Source organism: Oncorhynchus nerka, linkage group LG2, assembly GCF_034236695.1.
Source record: "Oncorhynchus nerka isolate Pitt River linkage group LG2, Oner_Uvic_2.0, whole genome shotgun sequence".
NCBI classification, from domain to species: domain Eukaryota; kingdom Metazoa; phylum Chordata; class Actinopteri; order Salmoniformes; family Salmonidae; genus Oncorhynchus; species Oncorhynchus nerka.
Genome location: NC_088397.1, coordinates 83504295 through 83528411, shown reverse-complemented (window position 1 = coordinate 83528411; position 24117 = coordinate 83504295). Strand labels below are relative to the sequence as shown.

The following is a 24117-nucleotide window of genomic DNA, read 5'->3' as shown; positions in this document are numbered from 1 at the left end:
GTCCTAAAACGGAACCTTGAGGAACACCGAAATTTACAGTTGATTTGTCAGAGGACAAACCATTCACAGAAACAAACGGATATATTTTCGACAGATAAGATCTAAACCAGGCCAGAACTTGTCCGTGTAGACCAATTTGAGTTTCCAATCTCTCCATGAAGGGAGGGAAGTATATGTCAAATCATTGCTCAAATCATTGCTCAAATCAGTTTAAAAACAACAACCGAAGATGAATAGATCAAAAGTACTCATTGCTTCATGTACTCCCACTATTTTTGGCCGACCGTGCACTAATACTGTGTTTTGTCTTCTGTTTTTATTCTACAGTTTCAGTATTCTGATTGGTGCTCCCAAAGCTAACACCAGCCAAACGAACATCATCGAAGGTGGATCTGTGTACTTGTGTCCCTGGAGCCAGGACCAATCGGATTGCAGTGTTGTCAATTTTGACAATGAAGGTAAGGTACCTGGCTGAAAAACCTGGTGGAATGAGTTGGTGTGAATGTGTGGAAAAGCAGCTCATCAATGTTTCTTCCTTGTGTAAAGAATGATGAGTTTCCCCATTCCCCATTTTGAAATCCAAGATGGCGTAGCAGTCAGGCGTCTTTTGTCTTCGTCTTGTCGTGTCCCGTGTATATATATATATATTTTTTTTCTTCGCATATATTACTTAAAAATATATTTTTCTTGACCCCAACTTCAACATACTCTCATGCAACCCGCCTCACCAAATGTGGTATGGATCTGCTATTTTCTTTACTTCAGAACCAGAACCCCCAACAGAAAGCTAGCCAGCTAACTAGCTACTAGCTAGTAGTCAGCTAGCCACTGCTAGCGGTCATCAGCTAGCCTTCAGCCCAGACAACTCCTGCCAGTCTGCACAACGCGATTCAACCCAGAGCGTATAGGACTCCTTATTCTCCATATCCCGGGATTCCTACCGCAAGCTCTGGACCTCTTCACCTGGATCATCGCAGCTAGCTAGCTGCTATCCGATTGGCTTCTCCTGGCTAAACTCTCTGTCCCGAAGCAAGCACCAATTAGGCTGGAGCTAGCCTATGCTAGGCCCATCTCCCGGCTAGCTGAAGAGGTCCATCAGCCACTCCTTGGGCTACAACACCTATTTTTCCAATTGGCCTGTACCCCTTTTATTGCCAATACGGAACCCCACCGATCCATCACGACTGGACTACCAACGTAATCCGCCCGAGGGGGTGTTTCAACTGGCTCCCCCGTCACGACATCCCCTGAATGCCCATCTGCTAGCCTGCTAGCCGCGGCCCGCTAGCTGTCTAGAGCACTCCGGACTGCTAGCTGAAGTAGTCCATCAGCCATTTTTTGGGGGGCTACTATACCTATTTTGCCAATTGGCCTGGACCCTTTTACTACACGGAACCCTGCTGATCCATCACGACTGATCGCCCGACATAACCGCACGAAAGGGATACAACTGACTTCTTCCGTCGCAACATCCCTCTAAGGCCCTTCTGCTAGCCCCGGCCTGCTAGCTGTCTGAATAACCGTGTCTCCAGCTCACCCAGCTACTCACTGGACCCAATGATCACTCGGCTACGCATGCCTCTCCCTAATGTCAATATGCCTTGTCCATTGCTCAATACGCCTTAGTTAACCCTTTAGTTCCACCTTCCACACATGCGGTGACCTCATCTGGTTTAAATTATGTTTCTAGAGACAATATTTCTATCATCGTCACTCAATGCATAGGTTTATCTCCACTGTATTCACATCCTACCATATCTTTGTCTGTACATTATGCCTTGAATCTATTATACCGTGCCCAGAAACCTGTTCCTTTTACTCTCTGTTCCGAACGTACTAGACGACCAGTTCTTATAGCCTTTAGCCGTACCCTTATCATACTCCTCTTCTGTTCCTCTGGTGATGTAGAGGTTAATCCAGGCCCTGCAGTGCCTAGCTCCACTCCCATTCCCCAGGCGCTCTCATTTGTTGACTTCTGTAACCGTAAAAGCCTTGGTTTCATGCATGTTAACATAAGAAGCCTCCTCCCTAAGTTTGTTTTATTCACTGCTTCAGCACACTCTGCCAACCCGGATGCCCTAGCCATGTCTGAATCCTGGCTAAGGAAGACCACCAAAAACCCTGAAATTTCCCTCCCTAACTATAACACTTTCTGACAAGATAGAACTGCCAAAGGGGGTGGAGTTGCAATCTACAACAGAGATAGCCTGCAGAGTTCTGTCTTACTATATAGGTCTGTGACCAAACAATTTGAGCTTCTACTTTTAAAAATCCACCTTTCCAGTCTCTCACCGTTGCCGTTTGCTATAGACCACCTTCTGCCCCCAGCTGTGCATCCTAACCAACCTGCCCTCCAAATACAACTCTGCTGTCTTCAACCAGGATCTCAGTGATCACTGCCTCATTGCCTGCGTCCGTAATGTGTCTGTGGTCAAACGACCACCCCTCATCACTGTCAAACGCTCCGTAAAACACTTCAGCGAGCAGGCCTTTCTAATCGACCTGGTCCGGGTATCTTGGAAGAATATCGACCTCATTCCGACAGTAGAGGATGCCTGGTTATTCTTTAAAAGTGCTTTCCTCACCATCTTAAATAAGCATGGCCCCATTCAACAAATTTAGAACCAGTAACAGATATGGCCCTTGGTTCACTCCAGACCTGACTGCCCTTGACCAGCACAAAAACATCCTGTGGCGTACTGCATTAGTATCGAATAGCCCCCGCGATATGAAACTTTTCAGGGAAGTTAAGAACCAATATACACAGGCAGTTTGGAAAGCAAAGGCTAGCTTTTTCAAACCCGAAATTTGCATCCTGTAGCACAAACTCCCAAAAGTTCTGGGACACTGTAAAGTCCATGGAGAATAAGAGCACCTCCTCCCAGCTTCCCACTGCACTGAGGCTAGGAAACACTGTCACCACCAATAAATCCGTGATAATCGAGAATTTCAATAAGCATTTTTCTACGGCTAGCCATGCTTTTGACCTGGCTACCCCCACCCCGATCAACAGCCCTGCACCCCCCACAGCAACTTGCCCAAGCCTCCTCCATTTCTCTTTCACCCAAATCCTGATAGCTGATGTTCTAAAAGAGCTGGAAAATCTGGACCCCTACAAATCAGTCGGGCTAGACAATCTGGACCCTCTCTTTCTAAAATGATCTGCCAAAATTGTTGTAACCCCTATTACTAGCCCCCCCCCCTAGGAAGAAGTAAACATTTTGCGCCCCCCAACTCCCCGCCACGACTGTAAATAGTATAATTTGTCTATAAAAAATGTATAAGTACACCTCTGCATAACATTGTATCCATTGTATTTGATACTGAAAAATAAAATAAAATAGCACAATATATGAAACACTTTGACCTATAAAACAAAAATGAATAAAACAATTTGTGCTGATTTAAAAACATCTAAACATCTAAATGAGGAAGTCAGGATTAATGGCTACAATGTGCACGTTTTACAGAGCACAGCTCAATGTTTAGCTGGGACCTGTACTTGGTCTTCAGTGCAGCAACAGCAGAGAAGCCAGTCTCACAAAGATAAGATGTTGCAAAAGGAAGAAGAATGCCCACGGCCCTCTGCCCGAAGAGTGGATACTGCCTCTCTACACTCAGCCAGAATTCACCCAGTGTCTTTGATGTGAACCTCAGTCTCAATGTGGAGTCAGACGTCATATCAATGAACTGGTCCTCCTCTGCAGAGCTGAAACTAGTTGGAGCTGGTGCATTGAAAGGATCTCTCACCCAGTCATATTGGGAACTGGTCCTCCTCTGCAGAGCTGAAACCAGTTGGAGCTGGTGCATTGAAAGGATCTCTCACCCAGTCATATTGGGAACTGGTCCTCCTCTGCAGAGCTGAAACCAGTTGGAGCTGGTGCATTGAAAGGATCTCTCACCCAGTCATACAGTCATATTGGGAACTGGTCCTCCTCTGCAGAGCTGAAACCAGTTGGAGTTGGTGCATTGAAAGGATCTCTCACCCAGTCATATTGGGAACTGGTCCTCCTCTGCAGAGCTGAAACCAGTTGGAGCTGGTGCATTGAAAGGATCTCTCACCCAGTCATATTGGGAACTGGTCCTCCACTGCAGAGCTGAAACCAGTTGGAGCTGGTGCATTGAAAGGATCTCTCACCCAGTCATATTGGGAACTGGTCCTCCTCTGCAGAGCTGAAACCAGTTGGAGCTGGTGCATTGAAAGGATCTCTCACCCAGTCATATTGGGAACTGTTTTCAGGAAAGTACTTTTATTTTTGCAGCACTTGCGTCATCCAGCATGACAGAGACCAGGTCTAATGCTGCAGGCAGTATCAGCTCCTCTGCTATGGAGTGGGGTTTTTGCACTGAGCAATTTGGTACGCCACCTTATATGATGCTAACAGTGCTCGCTGGTTTACTGAAGTAGCATTCACAAAGCGGGACGATTGTTGGCAGTATTCGGCACGTTTTCGCTGAAAAAACTCAAGCGGCTTATCAGCGTGATTGGGGTGTAATGTCTTCAAGTGTCGCCTTATTTGGCTTCATGCTGTCCGCTGCCAACATTTTTAGACACAGTAAACATATCGGTCTTTCCTCGTCCCCCACCGTAGTCACAGTGAAGCCAAGCGCTACATACACTTCGTCATATTTCCTCGTCTCCCACCGTAGTCCCAGTGAAGCCAAGTGCTACATACGCTTCGTCATATCTCCTCGTCCTCCACCGTAGTCACAGTGAAGCCAAGCGCTACATACGCTTCGTCATATTTTCTCGTTCTCCACCGTAGTCACAGTGAAGCCAAGCGCTACATACGCTTCGTCATATTTCCTCGTCTCCCACCGTAGTCACAGTGAAGCCAAGTGCTACATACGCTTCGTCATATCTCCTCGTCTCCCACCGTAGTCACAGTGAAGCCAAGTGCTACATACGCTTCGTCATATTTCCTCGTCTCCCACCGTAGTCACAGTGAAGCCAAGTGCTACATACGCTTCGTCATATCTCCTCGTCCTCCACCGTAGTCACAGTGAAGCCAAGCGCTACATACGCTTCGTCATATCTCCTCGTCTCCCACCGTAGTCACAGTGAAGCCAAGCGCTACATACGCTTCATCATATTTCCTCGTCCTCCACCGTAGTCACAGTGAAGCCAAGCGCTACATACGCTTCGTCATATCCCCTCGTCCTCCACCGTAGTCACAGTGAAGCCAAGCGCTATATACGCTTCGTCATATTTTCTCGTCCTCCACCGTAGTCACGGTGATGCCAAGTGCTACATACGCTTCGTCATATCTCCTCGTCTCCCACCGTAGTCACAGTGAAGCCAAGCGCTACATACGCTTCATCATATTTCCTCGTCTTAGCTTTCGGGAGACTTACGTTTGTCTCATTATCTCCGTCTCTCTCCGCCTTTCTTTTCATCCCTGTTAAATATTTTTCTATGGTGTCTCTTAAGGGTTTGTTATCTGCACTTCATATCTCCTGCTCTGTGCTGTGTGCTCTTGTTCGGTGCAAAAAATAACTACTCCCTGCATCGCTCCGAGCCCCCCCAGGGGGGCGCGCCCCACTATTTGAGAAGTACTAGCCTGTTCAACCTCTCGTTTGTGTCGTCTGAGATCCCCAAAGATTGGAAAGCTGCTGCGGTTATCCCCCTCTTCAAAGGCGGGAAACATTCTAGACCCAAACTGCTACAGACCTATATCTATCCTTCCCTGCCTTTCTAAGGTCTTCGAAAGCCAAGTTAACAAACAGATCACCAACCACTTCAAATCCCACCGTACCTTCTCCGCTATGCAATCTGGTTTCCGACCTGGTCATGGGTGCACCTCAGCCACTCTCAAGGTCCTAAGCGATATCATCACCGCCATCGATAAGAGACAATACTGTGCAGGGAGTATTTCACCATTCATCGACCTGGCCAAGGCTTTCGACTCTGTCAATCACCACATTCTTATCAGCAGACACAACAGCCTTGGTTTCTCGAATGACTGCCTCACCTGGTTCACCAACTACTTCTCAGACAGAGTTCAGTGTGTCAAATCGGAGGGCCAGTTGTCCGGACCTCTGGCAGTCTCTATTGCGGTGCCACAGGGTTAAATTCTCAGGCCAACTTTTTTCTCTGTATACATCAATGATGTCGCTCTTGCTGCTGGTGATTCTCTGATCCACTTATACACATATGACACAATTTTGTATACTTCTGGCCCTTCTTTGGACACTGTGTTATCAAACCTCTAGACGAGCTTCAATTCCATACAACTCTCCTTCCGTGGCCAATGCTCTGCAACCATTCACTGACCACACCTGCCCGCCCATCCAGCATCACTACTCTGGACGGTTCTGACTTAGAATATGTGGACAACTACAAATACCTAGGTGTCTGGCTTCCTATTTCGCAAACAAAGCATCCTTCACTCATGCTGCCAAACATACCCTCGGAAAATTGACTATCCTACCGATCCTTGACTTCGGCGATGTAATTTAAAAAACAACCTCCAACGCTCTACTCAGCAAATTGGATGCAGTCTACCACAGTGCCAACCATTTTGTCACCAAAGCCCCATATACTACCCACCACTGTGACCTGTATGCTCTCATTGGCTGGCCCTCGCTTCATATTCATCGCCAAACCCACTGGCTCCAGGTCATCGGTAAGTCTTTGCTAGGTAAAGCCCCGCCTTATCTCAGCTCACTGGTCACCATAGCAGCACCCACCCGTAGCACGCGCTCCAGCAGGTATATCTCACTGGTCACCCCCAAAGCCAATTCCTCATTTGGTTGCCTTTCCTTCCAGTTCTCTGCTGCCAATGACTGGAACGAACTGCAAAAATCACTGAAGCTGGAGACTCATATCTCCCTCACTAACTTTAAGCACCAGCTGTCAGAGCAGCTCACAGATCACTGCACCTGTACACAGCCCATTCAACTACCTCATCCTCATCCCCATACTGTTATTTATTTTATTTATTTTGCTCCTTTGCACCCCAGTATCTCTACTTGCACACTCATCTTCTGCACATCTATCACTCCAGTGTTTAATTACTATATTGTAATTATTTCGCCACTATGGCCTATTTATTGCCTCCCTTATCCTACCTCATTTGCACACACTGTATATAGACTTTTCCTATTGTATTATTGACTGCATGTTTGTTTATTCCATGTGTAACTCTGTGTTGTTGTATGTGTCGCACTGCTTTGCTTTATCTTGGTCAGGTCGCAGTTGTAAATGAGAACTTGTTCTCAACTAGCCTACCTGGTTAAATAAAGGTGAAATAAAATTGAAATAAAAACAAAAAATAGCAAAGTTAACGTCATGTTTCATATGTAGATTTTACAAAGACAGTGTATACCGTATTTCAAATTTATACCCCCCAGTTAAAGTTGGATTGTTTAACCATAAAAATGCCTCTTCAGCCATTAAACTATAAGACTTCTATTAGCGAGCTCACTGGCTAGGATGACCTTAAAGTTATGGGGATAAACCTCTCCGTCAAGGCTTAGGGATTCATCACCAACAGTGCTCCATTTTTATTTAAACCATTCTTTGAAGTTTGTACTGGGTTTTGTAGTGGCCAAGTCCTCTCTTGTATTCCCTCTTTCTAAAGCCTATAGAGCCTTGGTTGATTTCCTGGCTGGCTGGCTGGCTGGCTTGAAGCCCAGTGTCGTAACTGTAATTAGGCCAAAGTCATTATGGGGACAAGGACCCCTGAGGACCCCTGGCTCTGCTTACCAGCGAAGCAGTCACAAACTCCATCAGATACAGCAGGAGGTGGTCCACCGTTTGAGGATCAGAGGGTGTGTGTTATCACATAGGTCACAAACATATTGTACGTTACATAGACACATGCTGTGACGGCCCTGAATTAGTCGGAACCGTCTGCACTTCTCCTTCTAACACGACGCTTCCCGTTTCATTCCCAACTAAATAGCCAGCCGCTTCCCATTTCATTCCCAACTAAATAGCCAGCATCAGCTGCACAAAATGGGGTTGTGATGGTGGTGCCAATGAGGATGTGTTCAACCCTCAGATCCGAAGGTTCTTTACTCTGTTTGTTTTGTTGTATTTAAAAGTGTGCTTTGTAGCCTTGTCTCAAGTTTAACCAGGATCGATCCACTCATTTCTTCCTTTGGACTACACATCTCAGTTGGTCTGTTTCTTCATGGCCTTTCTCGGATTGGATTGTCTGACTGACTGACTAACTACAACTTTTTTGCATATGGTATTTCATTTGTTTGAGTGTGATTTATACCGTGTTGATTTGTGGTCAGTTGTAGTTGAAGACTACAGAGATTTGATACTCTTTATGGTTGTGTTGTAAAATAATTAGATATTTTGATGAATGGACCAACATTGTGTGACTAAGGTCACTGGAGTTCACTGAACTCCTTTACCTGGCTGGACTCTTTTAGGCCCAAGGTACGGGACTTTTCTCGAGGAACAAGAGCTCATTGTTTGTTATATTATTATGTGTGTGATCATTTATGTTGGTAATACAACCCACGCAGAAGAACAGTTTTGAAGCTATTTCCAATGTTTTAAGGGTTTATGTCCATCCTTACTTGAGTCCTTTGTATTGGTGTAGACTTGACGGACCAGACGGGACTCATTCCCTCACAAACAAAAAGGAGAAATCAATATTTTCTCTGGTAGGCACAAACTACCTGGCACCCTACAGACAATAACCCCAAGTCAAAACCGTTACAATACACACACTGGATACACACATACTCACTGACACTGACTCAACTCCAGCCACTTTAATAATGGGAATTGATGGGAAATGATGTAAATATATCACTAGCCACTTTAAACAATGCTACCTTATATAATGTTACTTACCCTACATTATTCATCTCATATGCATACGTATATACTGTACTCTATATCATCGACTGCATCCTTATGTAATACATGTATCACTAGCCACTTTAACTATGCCACTTTGTTTACATACTCATCTCATATGTATATACTGTACTCGATACCATCTACTGTATCTTGCCTATGCTGCTCTGTACCATCACTCATTCATATATCCTTATGTACATATTCCTTATCCCCTTACACTGTGTATAAGACAGTAGTTTTGGAATTGTTAGTTAGATTACTTGTTGGTTATTACTGCATTGTCGGAACTAGAAGCACAAGCATTTCGCTACACTCGCATTAACATCTGCTAACCATGTGTATGTGACAAATAAAAATGTATTTTATTTGATTTGATACTCACATACCTTACTGTACACCTGTGGAAGCTGGTGGGAGGAGCTATAGGAGGACGGGCTCATCTTTAATATCTGGAATGGAATTAATGGAACAGTATCAAACACGTCAAACATATAGAAAATACATGTTTGACTCCGTTCCACACTGTACTCAGGTACAGACAGAAATGCACATAAACAGGATATACACACATACAATGCGTTCAGAAAGTATTCACACCCCTTGACTTTTTCCGCATTCCACAGCCTGAATAAAAATGATTACATTTAGATTTTTGTTGTCACTGGCCTACACACAATACCCCATAATGTCAAAGTGGAAATATGGTTTTTGAAATTGTTACAAATTAGTAAAACATGAAAGCTGAAATGCCTTGAGTCAATAAGTATTCAACCCCTTTGTTATGGTAAGCCTAAATAAGCTCATGAGTAAACATTTGCTTAACAAGTCACATAATAAGTTGCATGGACTCACTCTGTGTGTAATAATGGTGTTTATCATTATTTATGAATGACTACCTCGTCTCTGTACCCCACACATACAATTATCTGTGAATTTCAAACACAGATTCAACTACATAGACCAGAGTGGTTTTCCAATGCCTCGCAAAAAAAGAGCTGCTATTGGTAGATGGGTAAAAATACAAAAAGCTGACAATGAATATCCCTTTGAGCATGGTGTAGTTATTTATTACACTTTGGATGGTGTATCAATACACCCAGCCACTACAAAGAAACAGGTGTCCTTCCTTACTCAGTTGCCGGAGAGGAAGGAAACCGCTGAGGGTTTTCACCATGAGGCCAATGGTGACTTTAAAACCGTTACAGAGTTTAATGGCTGGGATAGGAAAAACTGAGGATGAATCAACAACATTGTAGATACTCCACAATACAAACCTAATTGACAGAGTGAAAAGAAGGAAGCCTGTACAGAATAAAAAAATATTCCAAAACATGCATTCTTTTTGCAACAAGGCACACAAGTAATACTGCAAAAAATGTGGAAAACATTTTGTCCTGAATAGAAAGTGTTATGTTTGGGGCAAATCCAATACAACACATTACTGAGTATCACTCTCCATATTTTCTAGCGTAGTGGTGGCTGCATCACGTTATGGGTATGCTTGTAATCATTAAGGACTAGATAAAAATAATGTATGAAATGGATCTAAGCACAGGCAAAATCCTAGAGGAAAACCTGGTTCAGTTTGCTTTCCACCAGACACGGGGAGATGAATTCACCTTTCTGCAGGACAAAAACTGAAAGCACAAGGCCAAATTTACACTCACTGGAGTTACTTACCAAGAAGACAGTGAATGTTCCTGAGTGGCCGAGTTACAGTTTTGAAACCGGCTTGAAAATCTATGGCAAAAGCTGAAAACAGTCGTCTAGCAATGATCAATAACTAATTTGGCAGAGCTTGAAGAATTTTGAAAAGAATAATGGGCAAATGTTGCACAATCCAGGTGTGGAAAGCTCTTGGAGACTTACCCAGAAAGACTCCAAGCTGTAATCACTGCCAAAGGTGATTCTAACATATATTGACTCAGGAGGTTGAGTACTTATCTAATCAACAAATTCGTGTTTTATTGTTCATGACTTCTCTTACAAATGTTAGACCTTTTCTTCCACTTTGACATAACAGGGTATTTTGTGTAGATCGTTGACAAAAAAAATGGCAATTAAATCTCTTACATTTTAATTCCATTTTGTAACACAACAAGATGTGTAAAAAGTCCAGGTGTGTGAATAGTTTCTGAAGCTAATGTATGCTGTAGTCAGACATGAATGCACATAACCTGGATACACACCTTCTCTTGCACGTAAACTGTTTATACATACACAAATACAGACACATGCACTGCTTACAAACCTATCTGTGATCACAAACACATACTGTGTACACAAAACTGTGTGCTGTATACATCCACCGGCTTATATGCACACAGATATACACCCTTATAAGTACATTCTCAAAATTGAAGGAACAGCTGATGTGATAAATTAATTCAGGAATTAAGATGATAGCCGTTTTACACACACACACACACACACACACACACACACACACACACACACACACACACACACACACTGCCCTGGGCCCTTCCTTTCACGTGCTTGTGCATCGCAACGTTTCCCATGCAGGTCTCTGGGTTCAAAGAGTATAGTGTGTACTAGAGACACAGTCCAGACCCCAGCAGCCAGCCAGCCAGCCAGCCAGCCAGCCAGACAGACAGACAGACAGACAGACAGACAGACAGACCGACAGGGCAGCGGTACGGGAAGGTTAATGTCACCACTCAAGTCTATGCGTCAGAAAAATGCATCAAACCCATACTGCCAAGTCTACCGCATCAAATATTTTAACTTCTTCATCTTAAACTTTTTCTTACCTGGGAAGAAGTCTATTGGCCAGGAGTGACTTTCTGAAATCAAAAATGTTATTTTTTACATTTTAACCAGGCAAGTCAGTTAAGAACAAATTCTTATTTTCAATGACGGCCTAGGAACAGTGGGTTAACTGCCTGTTCAGGGGCAGAACGGCAGATTTGTACCTTGTCAGCTCGGGGGTTTGAACTTGCAACCTTCCGGTTACTAGTCCAACGCTCTAACCACTAGGCTACCCTGCTGCCCCAGGGCTTGCCGTGCAGTAGCAGAGAGAACAGTCTATGACTAGGGTGGCTGGAGTCTTTGACACCGCCTGGTATAGAGGTCCTGGATGGCAGGAAGCTTGGCCCCAGTGATGTACTGGGCCATACGCACTACACTCTGTAGTGCCGTGCGGTCGGAGGCCGAGCAGTTGCCAAACCAGAGCATCCTGACGGGTTGCATCACTGCCTATGTCTCAACATGACTAAAGTTTGACCTTTCTCATAGCCCAGAACCAAGTCTCTCATGTGCTCTCCTAGCCAGCTGCTTGATGTTTTGCCTGTCACAAGAAACTGTTTTACCAAAGCCCCCCCACCCCCTTCATAAAAATAGGGATCAGACTATGAAGGACAAATGTTACTACAGTAACAATGCATTCCAAGTCCAGCTGAACGGTTTGATGCTTGCCAATAGCAAGGTGGATGGATTAAGAGCTGAGACTTAGACAGAGTTATAAAAACATGTGGAACCGTGTGACATCAAACAGGGATGACATGAGGGATCATGTTGAGACAAAGTTAACTTACAGTAGAAATCACAGTTTCTGAAACTTCTCTTGAGTTCCACCAGCCATTCCTTTTTTTTGTTGCAGTAGTGCCCCTTTTGTATTTGTTGTGTTTATTGGACAGGATAGAGAGAAACAAGTATAGAAGGAGACAGAGTGCTAGAGCGCAGTGGGATGGATTGGAGCCCATGCTGGCAGCAGTAATACACAGTACATGTCACCAACAGGCAGCGGCTGAGATCGATGGACCACCCCAGCCATTGCATTTATTTGATGTATTTCAGTGCAAGGACACCTGATTCAAATGATCAACTAAATGTCATTTGTCACATGCTTAGTAAACAATAACAGTGAAATGCTTACTTATGGTTCCTTTTCAAACAATGTAGAGTTAAAGATTAAATATAAATACAGTGAATAAAAAATAACATTTTGAATAAAAATAACATGGCTATATACAGACAGTAGAAAATAACATGGCTATATACAGGAAGTAGAAAATAACATGGCTATATACAGGAAGTAGAAAATAACATGGCTATATACAGGAAGTAGAAAATAACAGGGCTATATACAGGCAGTAGAAAATAACATGGCTATATACAGGCAGTAGAAAATAACATGGCTATATACAGGAAGTAGAAAATAACATGGCTATATACAGGAAGTAGAAAATAACATGGCTATATACAGGAAGTAGAAAATAACATGGCTAAATACAGGGAGTACCAGTACCTAGTTGATGTGCAGGGGTACGAGGTAATAACATGGCTATATACAGGGAGTACCAGTACCTAGTCGATGTGCAGGGATACAACGTAATAACATGGCTATATACAAGGAGTACCAGTGCCTAGTTGATGTGCAGGGGTACAGCGTAATAACATGGCTATATACAGGGAGCACCAGTACCTAGTCGATGTGCAGGGGTACAACGTAATAACATGGCTATATACAGGGAGTACCAGTACCTAGTCGATGTGCAGGGGTAAAACTTAATAACATGGCTATATACAGGGAGTACCAGTACCTAGTCGATGTGCAGGGGTACAACGTAATAACATGGCTATATACAGGGAGTACCAGTGCCTAGTTGATGTGCAGGGGTACAGCGTAATAACATGGCTATATACAGGGAGTACCAGTACCTAGTCGATGTGCAGGGGTACAACGTAATAACATGGCTATATACAGGGAGTACCAGTACCTAGTCGATGTGCAGGGGTACGAGGTAATAACATGGCTATATACAGGGAGTACCAGTACCTAGTCGATGTGCAGGGGTACGAGGTAATAACATGGCTATATACAGGGAGTACCAGTACCTAGTCGATGTGCAGGGGTACAACGTAATAACATGGCTATATACAGGGAGTACCAGTACCTAGTCGATGTGCAGGGGTACAACGTAATAACATGGCTATATACAGGGTGTACCAGTACATAGTCGATGTGCAGGGGTACAATGTAATAACATGGCTATATACAGGGAGTACCAGTACCTAGTCGATGTGCAGGGGTACAACGTAATAACATGGCTATATACAGGGAGTACCAGTACCTAGTTGATGTTCAGGGATACAACGTAATAACATGGCTATATACAGGGAGTACCAGTACCTAGTCGATGTGCAGGGGTACAACGTAATAACATGGCTATATACAGGGAGTACCAGTACCTAGTTGATGTTCAGGGATACAACGTAATAACATGGCTATATACAGGGAGTACCAGTACCTAGTCGATGTGCAGGGGTACAACGTAATAACATGGCTATATACAGGGAGTACCAGTACCTAGTCGATGTGCAGGGGTACAACGTAATAACATGGCTATATACAGGGAGTACCAGTACCTAGTTGACGTGCAGGGGTACAATGTAATAACATGGCTATATACAGGGAGTACCAGTACATAGTCGATGTGCAGGGGTACAATGTAATAACATGGCTATATACAGGGAGTACCAGTACCAAGTTGATCACGCCCCTCATTTGTCGAATCAGGTGTGATAGTCCTGAAATACAGTAAGTGGAACAGTAGGGTTACTTGAGGAAACACTGGTGCAAACTTTAGGCGAGCTATTACAGTGTCATACAAGTACTGCATTACGAATGTAAAGGTGCGTTTCTTCGGCATCTCCCAGGGGATCGCAGCTTCCACGTCAACGACGTCGACGTCCAGGTCGAGTTCAAGTCCCATCAGTGGTTTGGGGCTACGGTGCGTTCCCATGGCAACACTGTCCTGGTAAGATAGGCTACTACATTCTGTGGGATAGAAGGGAATATGTCATCATATAACTGTCCTGTTAGAATTGCTCACAGAAATATATATAATTTTATTTGGATTTTGATATCGTTCACAAGTTCTACACACAAGTTCTACCACAGGAGGTTGGTGGCAACTTAATTGGGGAGGACTGGCTCGTGGTAACGGCTGGAGTGGAATGGTATCAAATACATCAAACACATGGTTCAATTCCTTTTGCTCCCTTCCAGCCATTATTGTGAGCCGTCCTCCCCTCAGCAGCCTCCAATGAAGTCCACCATAGCCCCAGTCATAAAAAGCTTTTTACTATATGTCAGGGATGTGTATCAACATCTAACAGTTGACAGTTGTGAAGTTTGTGTGTTGTTTTGAACGCCTTTCTTGAATGTCTCCAAGGCTTGTGCCCCAAGATATTACTGGAGAACGGAACACGATGCCCCGTTCTCAGATGCCACAGGAACCTGCTACCTCTCCGTGGACAACCTCAAGACATTTGTGGAGTACGCCCCCTGTCGCACAGGTACAGTACTGCAACAACATCCTTATCCAAAATACTGTACCTGAAGTCAATTGAATGAAGTAGTGACGAAACATGCAGCCACAGATTTGTCTCGTGAGGATGAGGGCCAAATCCTCACTTTAGATCCAACATTCTTATAAATTGACCACTGATGTCAATGGGAGATTTGTGTGCTCACAATGTTATGATTGTTACACGGAGCGGAACAGTTGAACCCAAGAGCAGACTCAGACAAGGAGACTGGGATACGGTAACCAAGGTATTTATTGAAATACAGGGGAAGATGGGGTGCAGGCCAGGGAAAGATTGGACAGGTTACAGGGAGCCAGGTGCTGAGGCTGGAGCGAGGGGAGTTGGGGCTGGGTAAGCAGGTCCGGAGAGGAATCCAAGGAAACAGTAGAGTGGGGGGGTCCAGGACAGAGTTGCAGGACTGACGAGACGTGGGACTGGAGACAGGGACCAGAGTCAGAGAGGACAGAACTGTAGCGGAGAGGAAAACAGCGTCAGGCAAGGGGAAACAGGCACAACATGAAAGCAGGATCTATGCAGAAACAAACAGCAATAAACACAGACTGACTGAGCAGAGGTTACGATCTAGCAGCGTGGAAGTGGCAGGGCTGAGTATTTGTAGAGGTCTTGATTATGGAACAGGTTGCAGCTGGTGGGGATCTGCTCTGCCTCCAGCACACCTGTCTCTGCCCACACAATCACACACACACAGAGATAGAAAGAGGGAGAGAGTACTGGGGGAGTGGCGGCAGGTTAGGGAGACACAGGAGGAACAGTAGAGGGCGTGGCAGGCGCAGATGTAACAATAATATTGCCCAGGGACAGGTTTCTCATAACGATGGAAGCTTAGGCTTCCGAGTGATTTTAAAGATGCGAGGGTTTTAAAGATGCATCTTTCCTACAACCGAGGAAGATAATACGCTTTTCTCAAAACACCATGCAGAGAGAACGTTCGATAAGGCCGTCATTGGAGCATGTGACGGTACTGATAAGATTGAAATAAAGGGAGCGTTGCTCTCTGATCAGCTTCGTCCAATCAAATCTTACCTAAACATTATAATTGTTTCATAATACTGACGACGGATCAGCTTAGATTAGAGAGATAGTACCACCTACGGCTGCAAATATTGAGGCAGTTTATTCAAATGCTTAGCCAATAAAAATGCACTGAATCACAGAATTGGCACAGCATTGTGCACATGTTAGGCTACACATCATGAAATATATTAAGACAAATTACAGAACGTAGCAAAATAGAACTCAAGTGATTGAAAATTAAATATACTTCAATATGATTGAAATAGGCCTTTAGCATACTGTTTATTTTTTAATGCAGTCATCTCGGTTTTCATTTGTTTTTATCAATTGCAAAGACATTGGCGACTTTGTATTTTTAGTCAACTTCTTGTGAAGTTATCGGTGGTCACAGAGAGATGGATAAATCATGTGATTCTATGTTTAGCGGAGATCTTCTGTGAGTAAAGTGACTTGGGAGGGCAAAAAAGCATCTAACGGCACACTTAGCTGTTCTACGAGTGGTCTGAGGCAGGCGTTAGATTACGAGTTTTAACAATGGGAAACAGCTCAGAGATTTAATGATTCTCCTACGAAAGGTTCTAACGATGAACATAATCTTAACATGCTTTTGGGAAACTAGGCCCTGGATTGGCCATTTGGGTGGTGGCCTTATCAATGTTTTCTGCATCTCTTCCTTTTACCTTAGAGAGACATGGTCCTGCAGGACAGGGCTACTGTCAGGGTGGGTTCAGTGCTGACTTCACCAAGGTACGTTGAACAGGACAAGGAACAATTCCTTAACAAACAATTCAAAAGAGATTCTCTTTTAGTTTTTAATGGGGCAAACTCCTTATGTTCTGGGGGGCTGTTCCAGAAAGCAGGATCAGTAAGTTAGAGATTTTTGTATGGGGAGGCAGGTAGCCCCTCCACACCTCTCTAAAAACCTGTGTGTGTGCTGTGTGTGGGTCTTTTGGAGGGGTTGGGTTAAAAGTGGAAGTAGAATTTTGGTTGTCCTTGTCTGCAATTGACCCATAATGTGATTTGAATCTTAGCCAGGTAACTGTCCCAGACATTCTGAATTAACCTCCAACTAAGCAACAAACAACCATATTCAAGTTTTGCTTTCTGAATGATTTAGGAAATCAATACATATTTGACTGCTTATCAAAGTAAGCTGGCTAACTGAATGATCCTGCTTTCTGGAACAGCCCACTGAATGAATACTGTATGTTTAGTCATATAACATAAGACTTACAATGGAGTTTGAACAGTTGCTTGATACCTAAGGTTCTCATCAGAGTGGTGGTTTTCTGCGTGTTTCAGGATGGGAAGGTTGTTCTCGGAGGACCAGGAAGCTTTTACTGGCAAGGTGAGTGCACTATTAGATTTATGATAGGATCCTATTGAGACCATATGTGGATTACTATGAACTGGCTCAAGTACAGGATGTAGAGATAGCATACAGTACAGCTTAGAAAACTATACTGGGAATTCCCACTGTCACATTTTTATTAGACAGGCACAGAGGAGAGAGACAGGTACAGTGGAGAGAGACAGGTACAGTGGAGAGAGACAGGTACAGTGGAGAGAGACGGGTACAGTGGAGAGAGACTGGTACAGTGGAGAGAGACAGGTACAGAGGAGAGAGACAGGTACAGTGGAGAGAGAAGGTACAGTGGAGAGAGACAGGTACAGTGGAGAGAGACTGGTACAGTGGAGAGAGACAGGTACAGTGGAGAGAGACAGGTACAGTGGAGAGAGACTGGTACAGAGGAGAGAGACAGGTACAGTGGAGAGAGACAGGTACAGAGGAGAGAGACAGGTACAGTGGAGAGAGGCAGGTACAGTGGAGAGAGACAGGTACAGTGGAGAGAGACAGGTACAGAGGAGAGAGACAGATACAGAGGAGAGAGACAGGTACAGAGGAGAGAGACAGGTACAGTGGAGAGAGGCAGGTACAGTGGAGAGAGACAGGTACAGAGGAGAGAGACAGGTACAGAGGAGAGAGACAGGTACAGTGGAGAGAGACAGGTACAGTGGAGAGAGACAGGTACAGTGGAGAGAGACAGGTACAGAGGAGAGAGACAGGTACAGAGGAGAGAGACAGGTACAGTGGAGAGAGACAGGTACAGTGGAGAGAGATGGGAGAAAGAGCTTTGTATGTGTCAGTACAGTGAAAGGGCGGGTTTGGAACTTGCGCAGACAACAGCCTATTTTTCCCCAAGCGGTGAAGTTATCCCCTACACCATCCACAGGGCCAAACCTCGACAATCATTTTAGTGCAGCTAAAAAACATAGTTCAAAAGTCTTAACCTCTTAAGTCTTAACCTTTTCCCCATCCGTTCCGGCCTACAGGTCAACTAGTCTCAGCCACCACAGAGGAAATTGTCAAGGCCTACTTCCCATCCTACTTCCTGCTCTCTGTTACTGGGCAGATCCAGACTCGGCAGGTGCAGGGGAGCTATGACGACAGCTACCTCGGTTAGTATAGTCCACTTCTTCATAGGAGCTACAGTAGCTAAAGGCTGCATCTGACACCCTATTCCCCTTACAGTGCACTGCTTTTGATCAGAGCACTAAGTGGTGGCCTTTCTTGATTTCTCATTGCTCTCACTCTTCTCTTCTCTCTCTCTTTCTCTCGTTCTCTCTCCACCTTTCTTTCTCTCTCATTATCTTTCTTTCTATCTATCTTTCTTTCTCTCTCTCTCTCCCCCCTCTCTCTTTCTCACTCTTGCTTGCTCTCCCTCTCGCTTTCTCGTTGTCTCACTCTCATTCCAGGTTACTCTGTTGCCGGCGGGGAGTTCAGCGGAGATGATATTGAAGGTGAGTGTCATATTTACAACGCCAACTTACTTAGCTCGAGCATGATTGGGCTTTGGGTTTGCTTACCCCATAGCCCTGTCTAATAGTTAACCATCTAAAGACCCCCTGTGCTCTAATATACTAATGTGCTCATTAGAGCTTTAGTCATTAGAGCATTAGTCATTAGAGCATTAGTCATTAGAGCGCTAGTCATTAGAGCGCTAGTCATTAGAGCGTTAGTCATTCGAGCGCAGGTCATTAGAGCGCAGGTCATTAGAGCGCTAGTTATTAGAGCGCTAGTCATTCGAGAGCTAGTCATTCGAGAGCTAGTCATTAGAGCGTTAGTCATTAGAGCGCTAGTCATTAGAGCGCTAGTCATTAGAGCGCTAGTCATTAGAGAGCTAGTCATTAGAGCGCTAGTCATTTGAGCGCTAGTCATTAGAGAGCTAGTCATTAGAGCGTGTGAATGTATCAGAGCATAAGATAATAATGTACTTATCACATGTCTTTATAGTATATTGTAGTAAGTACTTGACAGATAGTATTCTTGAACAGAAGACACGTTTAAAACGAGGCAACTTGACTCTCACTAATATATTTCCCTGAAGCTTGTCCAGTTCAGTAACTCACTCAAAGGCGGCACTCGGGGCGGCAGGGTAGCCTAGTGGTTAGAGCGTTGGACTAGTAACCGAAAGGTTGCAAGTTCAAATCCCCGAGCTGACAAGGTACAAATCTGTCGTTCTGCCCCTGAACAGGCAGTTAACCCACTGTTCCTAGGCCGCCATTGAAAATAAGAATTTGTTCTTAACTGACTTGCCTAGTAAAATAAAGGTAAAAAAAAAAAAAAAGCCACAACAGGGATATTTTCAACATTGACTTATTTTAAAAGAAAATAAAAACTTGCGGGCTGGGCTTGCCTGTATCACTTAAGTTATTAAGCTTGTACAGTATCATGGATTTCCCATGCACCTGCAACAAACAAGCCTCAGCTTTCCCTATTTTAAACACTGGGTTATTACCAGCAAAGTTTTGACCCTTGTGTATTTGGAAGTGCTTGGACTCAACTGCTCTCTCCAATCTTTTAAACTTATTTTCTTTCTTTATTCTCATTTTCTGTCTTTTCAGACTTCATCACCGGAGTTCCCAAAGGACTCATGCTGCATGGTTTAGTAAGGAGTCCTCACATATTTATACATCATCATTCATTCTATATGAAAGTTAACGAGGGTTAACATAATAAGGATGACATTGGGGTGACATAGAACAGGAGTCGGCAATAGGCGGCTCACGGAACAAAACCGGCCTGGGAGTGATTTCTTTTGGGCCGCCCAAAGATTGCATTCAAATATATTTTTGTTTTTGATCAAATAAGACTATCAAATCACCAGGAATTCAGTTAAAACATGTAATTCAGGAAATCTGTTCCCAAGTATTCCTACAAATAAAAAGAGAGACACGCAGTATGTGATCATGTCTCAATGTAATCAAGGTATGAAATGATTGTATTTGAAAATAACAATCTCTTTTTGGGTTTACTTGTGGTCAATGTGCAGTGTACAAATTATTATGATCATGTTCCTGCCCCCTAACCATCCGCTCGGACAAAAATCGTCCCGTGGCTGAATCTAGTTGCCTACCCCTGACATAGATGTAACGTATGTTACTGTAGAGAGAAAAAAGGGAGTGAGATGATGCCAAAATATAAACAGGGGGAATATCCATAGAAAGATACAGTAAAATCTTTTAATTTGGTTACATTCACATCCACTGCAGGAAGTGTATTAATAGGGAGATTTAAAGAGATAAATATATTGAATGTAGATAAACAAGCATGAAATGCATACATGTCATAAATGGACAGTCATTTTGTTGATGGTTCTACTACAATCATGGTTGATAACTGAAGGTCTTTTACTAACTCTCTCAATGCAGGTGTCATTACTCAATGGGACAGATCTGAAATCCATGCTGAACCTAACTGGAGAACAGGTTGGTGCACATCTGCTTAACAGCAAGGGGGCTAGACTATACTGTACTTTTGGCTCCTCTGTTTTGATATGTGGGTATATATAGGGGGGGGGCTGAAGGAATTTGCCCCCAGGAGATGGAGCCTGATCTCTGGGTTAGAGGTGAGCCCACGTACACCTATGTGTTTCATATGTTCTGATTGAATCAGAAACAGAGGCAGAAACAGCAGACACTCACACTCACACACACACACACACACACACACACACACACACACACACACACACACACACACACACACACACACACACACACACACACACACACACACACACACACACACACACACACACACACACACACACACACGCACGCACGCACGCACACACATACACACACACACACACACACACAAAGTGTAACAGCTACATACTGACTCAGGATTTTGTGTGGGGTGGGGAGCTTGTTTATACCAACACGCCATTGTTGTGCCAAAGGGTCTGGATTCCTCATTCGATAAGTTGGTTTTTGGATTGATTGACATGGTTGTTTTTATACTCTCGTAGTCTTCTAAATTCTCCATGGTTGATAAACGAGACCCATACTATTGTACACATGTATATGTGCTTAGTGTTTGTGTGTGTGTTTTTGTTGTTCTTGATTTTGTGTGTGTGTGTGTGTGTGTGTGTGTGTGTGTGTGTGTGTGTGTGTGTGTGTGTGTCTACGGGTCCGCCAGCGTTGTGGAAGCTACTCTGAAAATGAATTTGACCCAGCTACCAATTTACTTGACACTGAAACAAGTTTAAGCTACACTAAAGCTACCCTTAAGAAAAATATAATTGACTTACTTATACAGTTCATTTGAAAAGTAGTTCACTACATCCAAACTACTTGGTGAAGAATTATCATATCTAAATCTGAAATGTCATAGACTACAAATTACAAGAACAGATCTGGAGTCAGATGTTAACAGAATGTGTCATTTAGCCTATTAAACACAAAAACTAAGTATCAAGTGAGAATTAGGCAGGTCTGATGCTGAAACAGAAAGGAAATTACTACATGTAGTTCACTGCTCCCCAACACTGGTTTCTGCACGTGCGCATGTTGGCGCATAAGCTGTTACTTTCAATGGAAAGCTTTGGGTTCAGGGTTCTGGGCATATGAAATACCACATGCTGTGTAAACTGCTAACTGACTGCTAACTGCTTACTTTATAGGAAGAATGATCTGAAATAAACTCCTGGCTGGATTTGACTTGACGGTCTCTTTAGGTTGACTGCTCTCAACATGAGTGCTTGGACTGCACCGTCAGACTCGGCTGCGGAAACAAAGAAATACAAATAAATAGTTGTATCTGCTTACCTAAGAGCCCCAGGACATTTGAGTCTGTAGTTCAATATCTTGATGGTTGTGTTAGATTTGGGTCTGAAGCTCAATGTCTTTACGGTTGTTTTTAGATTTGAGTCTGAAGCTCAATGTGTTGATGGTTGTGTTAGATTTGGTTCTGTAGCTCAATGCCTTGACAGTTGTGTTAGATTTGAGAATTTAGCTTAATGTCTTGATGGTTGTGTTCGATTTGAGTCCGTAGCTCAATGTCTTTACGGTTGTGTTAGATTTGAGAATTTAGCTTAATGTCTTGATGGTTGTGTTCGATTTGAGTCCGTAGCTCAATGTCTTTACGGTTGTGTTAGATTTGGTTCTGCTCTCCACATGAGGGCTTGGACTGCACCGTCAGACTCAGCTGCAGAAACAAAGAAATAAAAAGAAAGAGGGCAAGAAAAAAAGGGTTGTATCTGCTTACCCAAGAGCCCCAGGAGATTTGGGTCTGAAGCTCAATGTCTTGACGGTTGTGTTAGATTTGGGTCTGTAGCTCAATGTCTTGAAGCTTGTGTTAGATTTGGGTCTGTAGCTCAATGTCTTGATGGTTGTGTTAGATTTGGGTCTGTAGCTCAATGTCTTGAAGCTTGTGTTAGATTTGGGTCTGAAGCTCAATGTCTTGATGGTTGTGTTAGATTTGGGTCTGTAGCTCAATCTCTTGAAGCTTGTGTTAGATTTGGTTCTGTAGCTCAATGTCTTGACGGTTGTGTTAGATTTGGGTCTGTAGCTCAATGTCTTGACGGTTGTGTTAGATTTGGGTGTGTAGCTCAATGTCTTGATGGCTGTGTTAGATTTGGATGAGGTTTAGTGTTTTAGTTTGCGGACCCACTCCAAACAAAAGAAAAGACTGCCTGCATGGGTACTAGACTGTTTTCTACATTATATAGTTTCCCAGCCAAGCCAATGACACGTAGGATACAGTGGAAACACAAGAAATCAGCCATTAGCTGTTTAAAGAATGGCGGTAGCCAAGAGTCAAGACAATCACTTTGTTATTGAGATGTACAGATGTACAGTATACAGTATGTCTCCATACCATACATGACGCAATACAAGTAGCCATATCATGAACTTAATCTTGCTGCCTCATGTTGGTTATAGTATACTAAAGTGATGTTGGTTAGAGTATACTGCCTCATGTTGGTTAGAGTATACTGCCTCATGTTGGTTAGAGTATACCGCCTCATGTTGGTTATAGTATACTGCCTCATGTTGGCTAGAGTATACTGACTCATGTTGGTTATAGTATATTAAAGCGATGTTGGTTAGAGTATACTGCCTCATGTTGGTTAGAGTATACTGCCTCATGTTGGCTAGAGTATACTGCCTCATGTTGGTTAGAGTATACTGCCTCATGTCGGTTAAAGTATACTGCAGGGATGTTGGTTAGAGTATACTGCAGGGATGTTGGTTAGAGTATACTGCCTCATGTTGGCTAGAGTATACTGCCTCATGTTGGTTAGAGTATACTGCAGGGATGTTGGTTAGAGTATACTGCCTCATGTTGGTTAGAGTATACTGCAGGGATGCTGGTTAGAGTATACTGACTCATGTTGGTTAGAGTATACTGCAGGGATGTTGGTTAGAGTATACTGCCTCATGTTGGTTAGAGTATACTGCAGGGATGTTGGTTAGAGTATACTGCCTCATGCTGGTTAGAGTATACTGCAGGGATGTTGGTTAGAGTATACTGCCTCATGTTGGTTAGAGTATACTGCAAGGATGTTGGTTAGAGTATACTGCCTCATGTAGGTTAGAGTATACTGCAGAGATGTTGGTTAGAGTATACT

The 24117-nt window shown here is 43.6% G+C and overlaps 1 protein-coding gene across 1 annotated transcript in view; it reads left to right on the top strand.

Annotated features, from left to right (window-relative positions):
• Positions 1 to 24117, top strand: part of LOC115143667 (integrin alpha-5-like) — a 131876-nt gene that overhangs the window by 4425 nt on the left and 103334 nt on the right. Inside the window, exons 2-10 of the mRNA XM_029684146.2 lie at positions 328 to 458; positions 14510 to 14610; positions 15028 to 15151; positions 16884 to 16945; positions 17501 to 17546; positions 18533 to 18658; positions 18956 to 19000; positions 20105 to 20148; positions 20912 to 20968. Coding sequence (XP_029540006.1) covers positions 328 to 458; positions 14510 to 14610; positions 15028 to 15151; positions 16884 to 16945; positions 17501 to 17546; positions 18533 to 18658; positions 18956 to 19000; positions 20105 to 20148; positions 20912 to 20968 — 736 coding nt within the window. The remainder of the gene's footprint in view (positions 1 to 327; positions 459 to 14509; positions 14611 to 15027; positions 15152 to 16883; positions 16946 to 17500; positions 17547 to 18532; positions 18659 to 18955; positions 19001 to 20104; positions 20149 to 20911; positions 20969 to 24117) is intronic.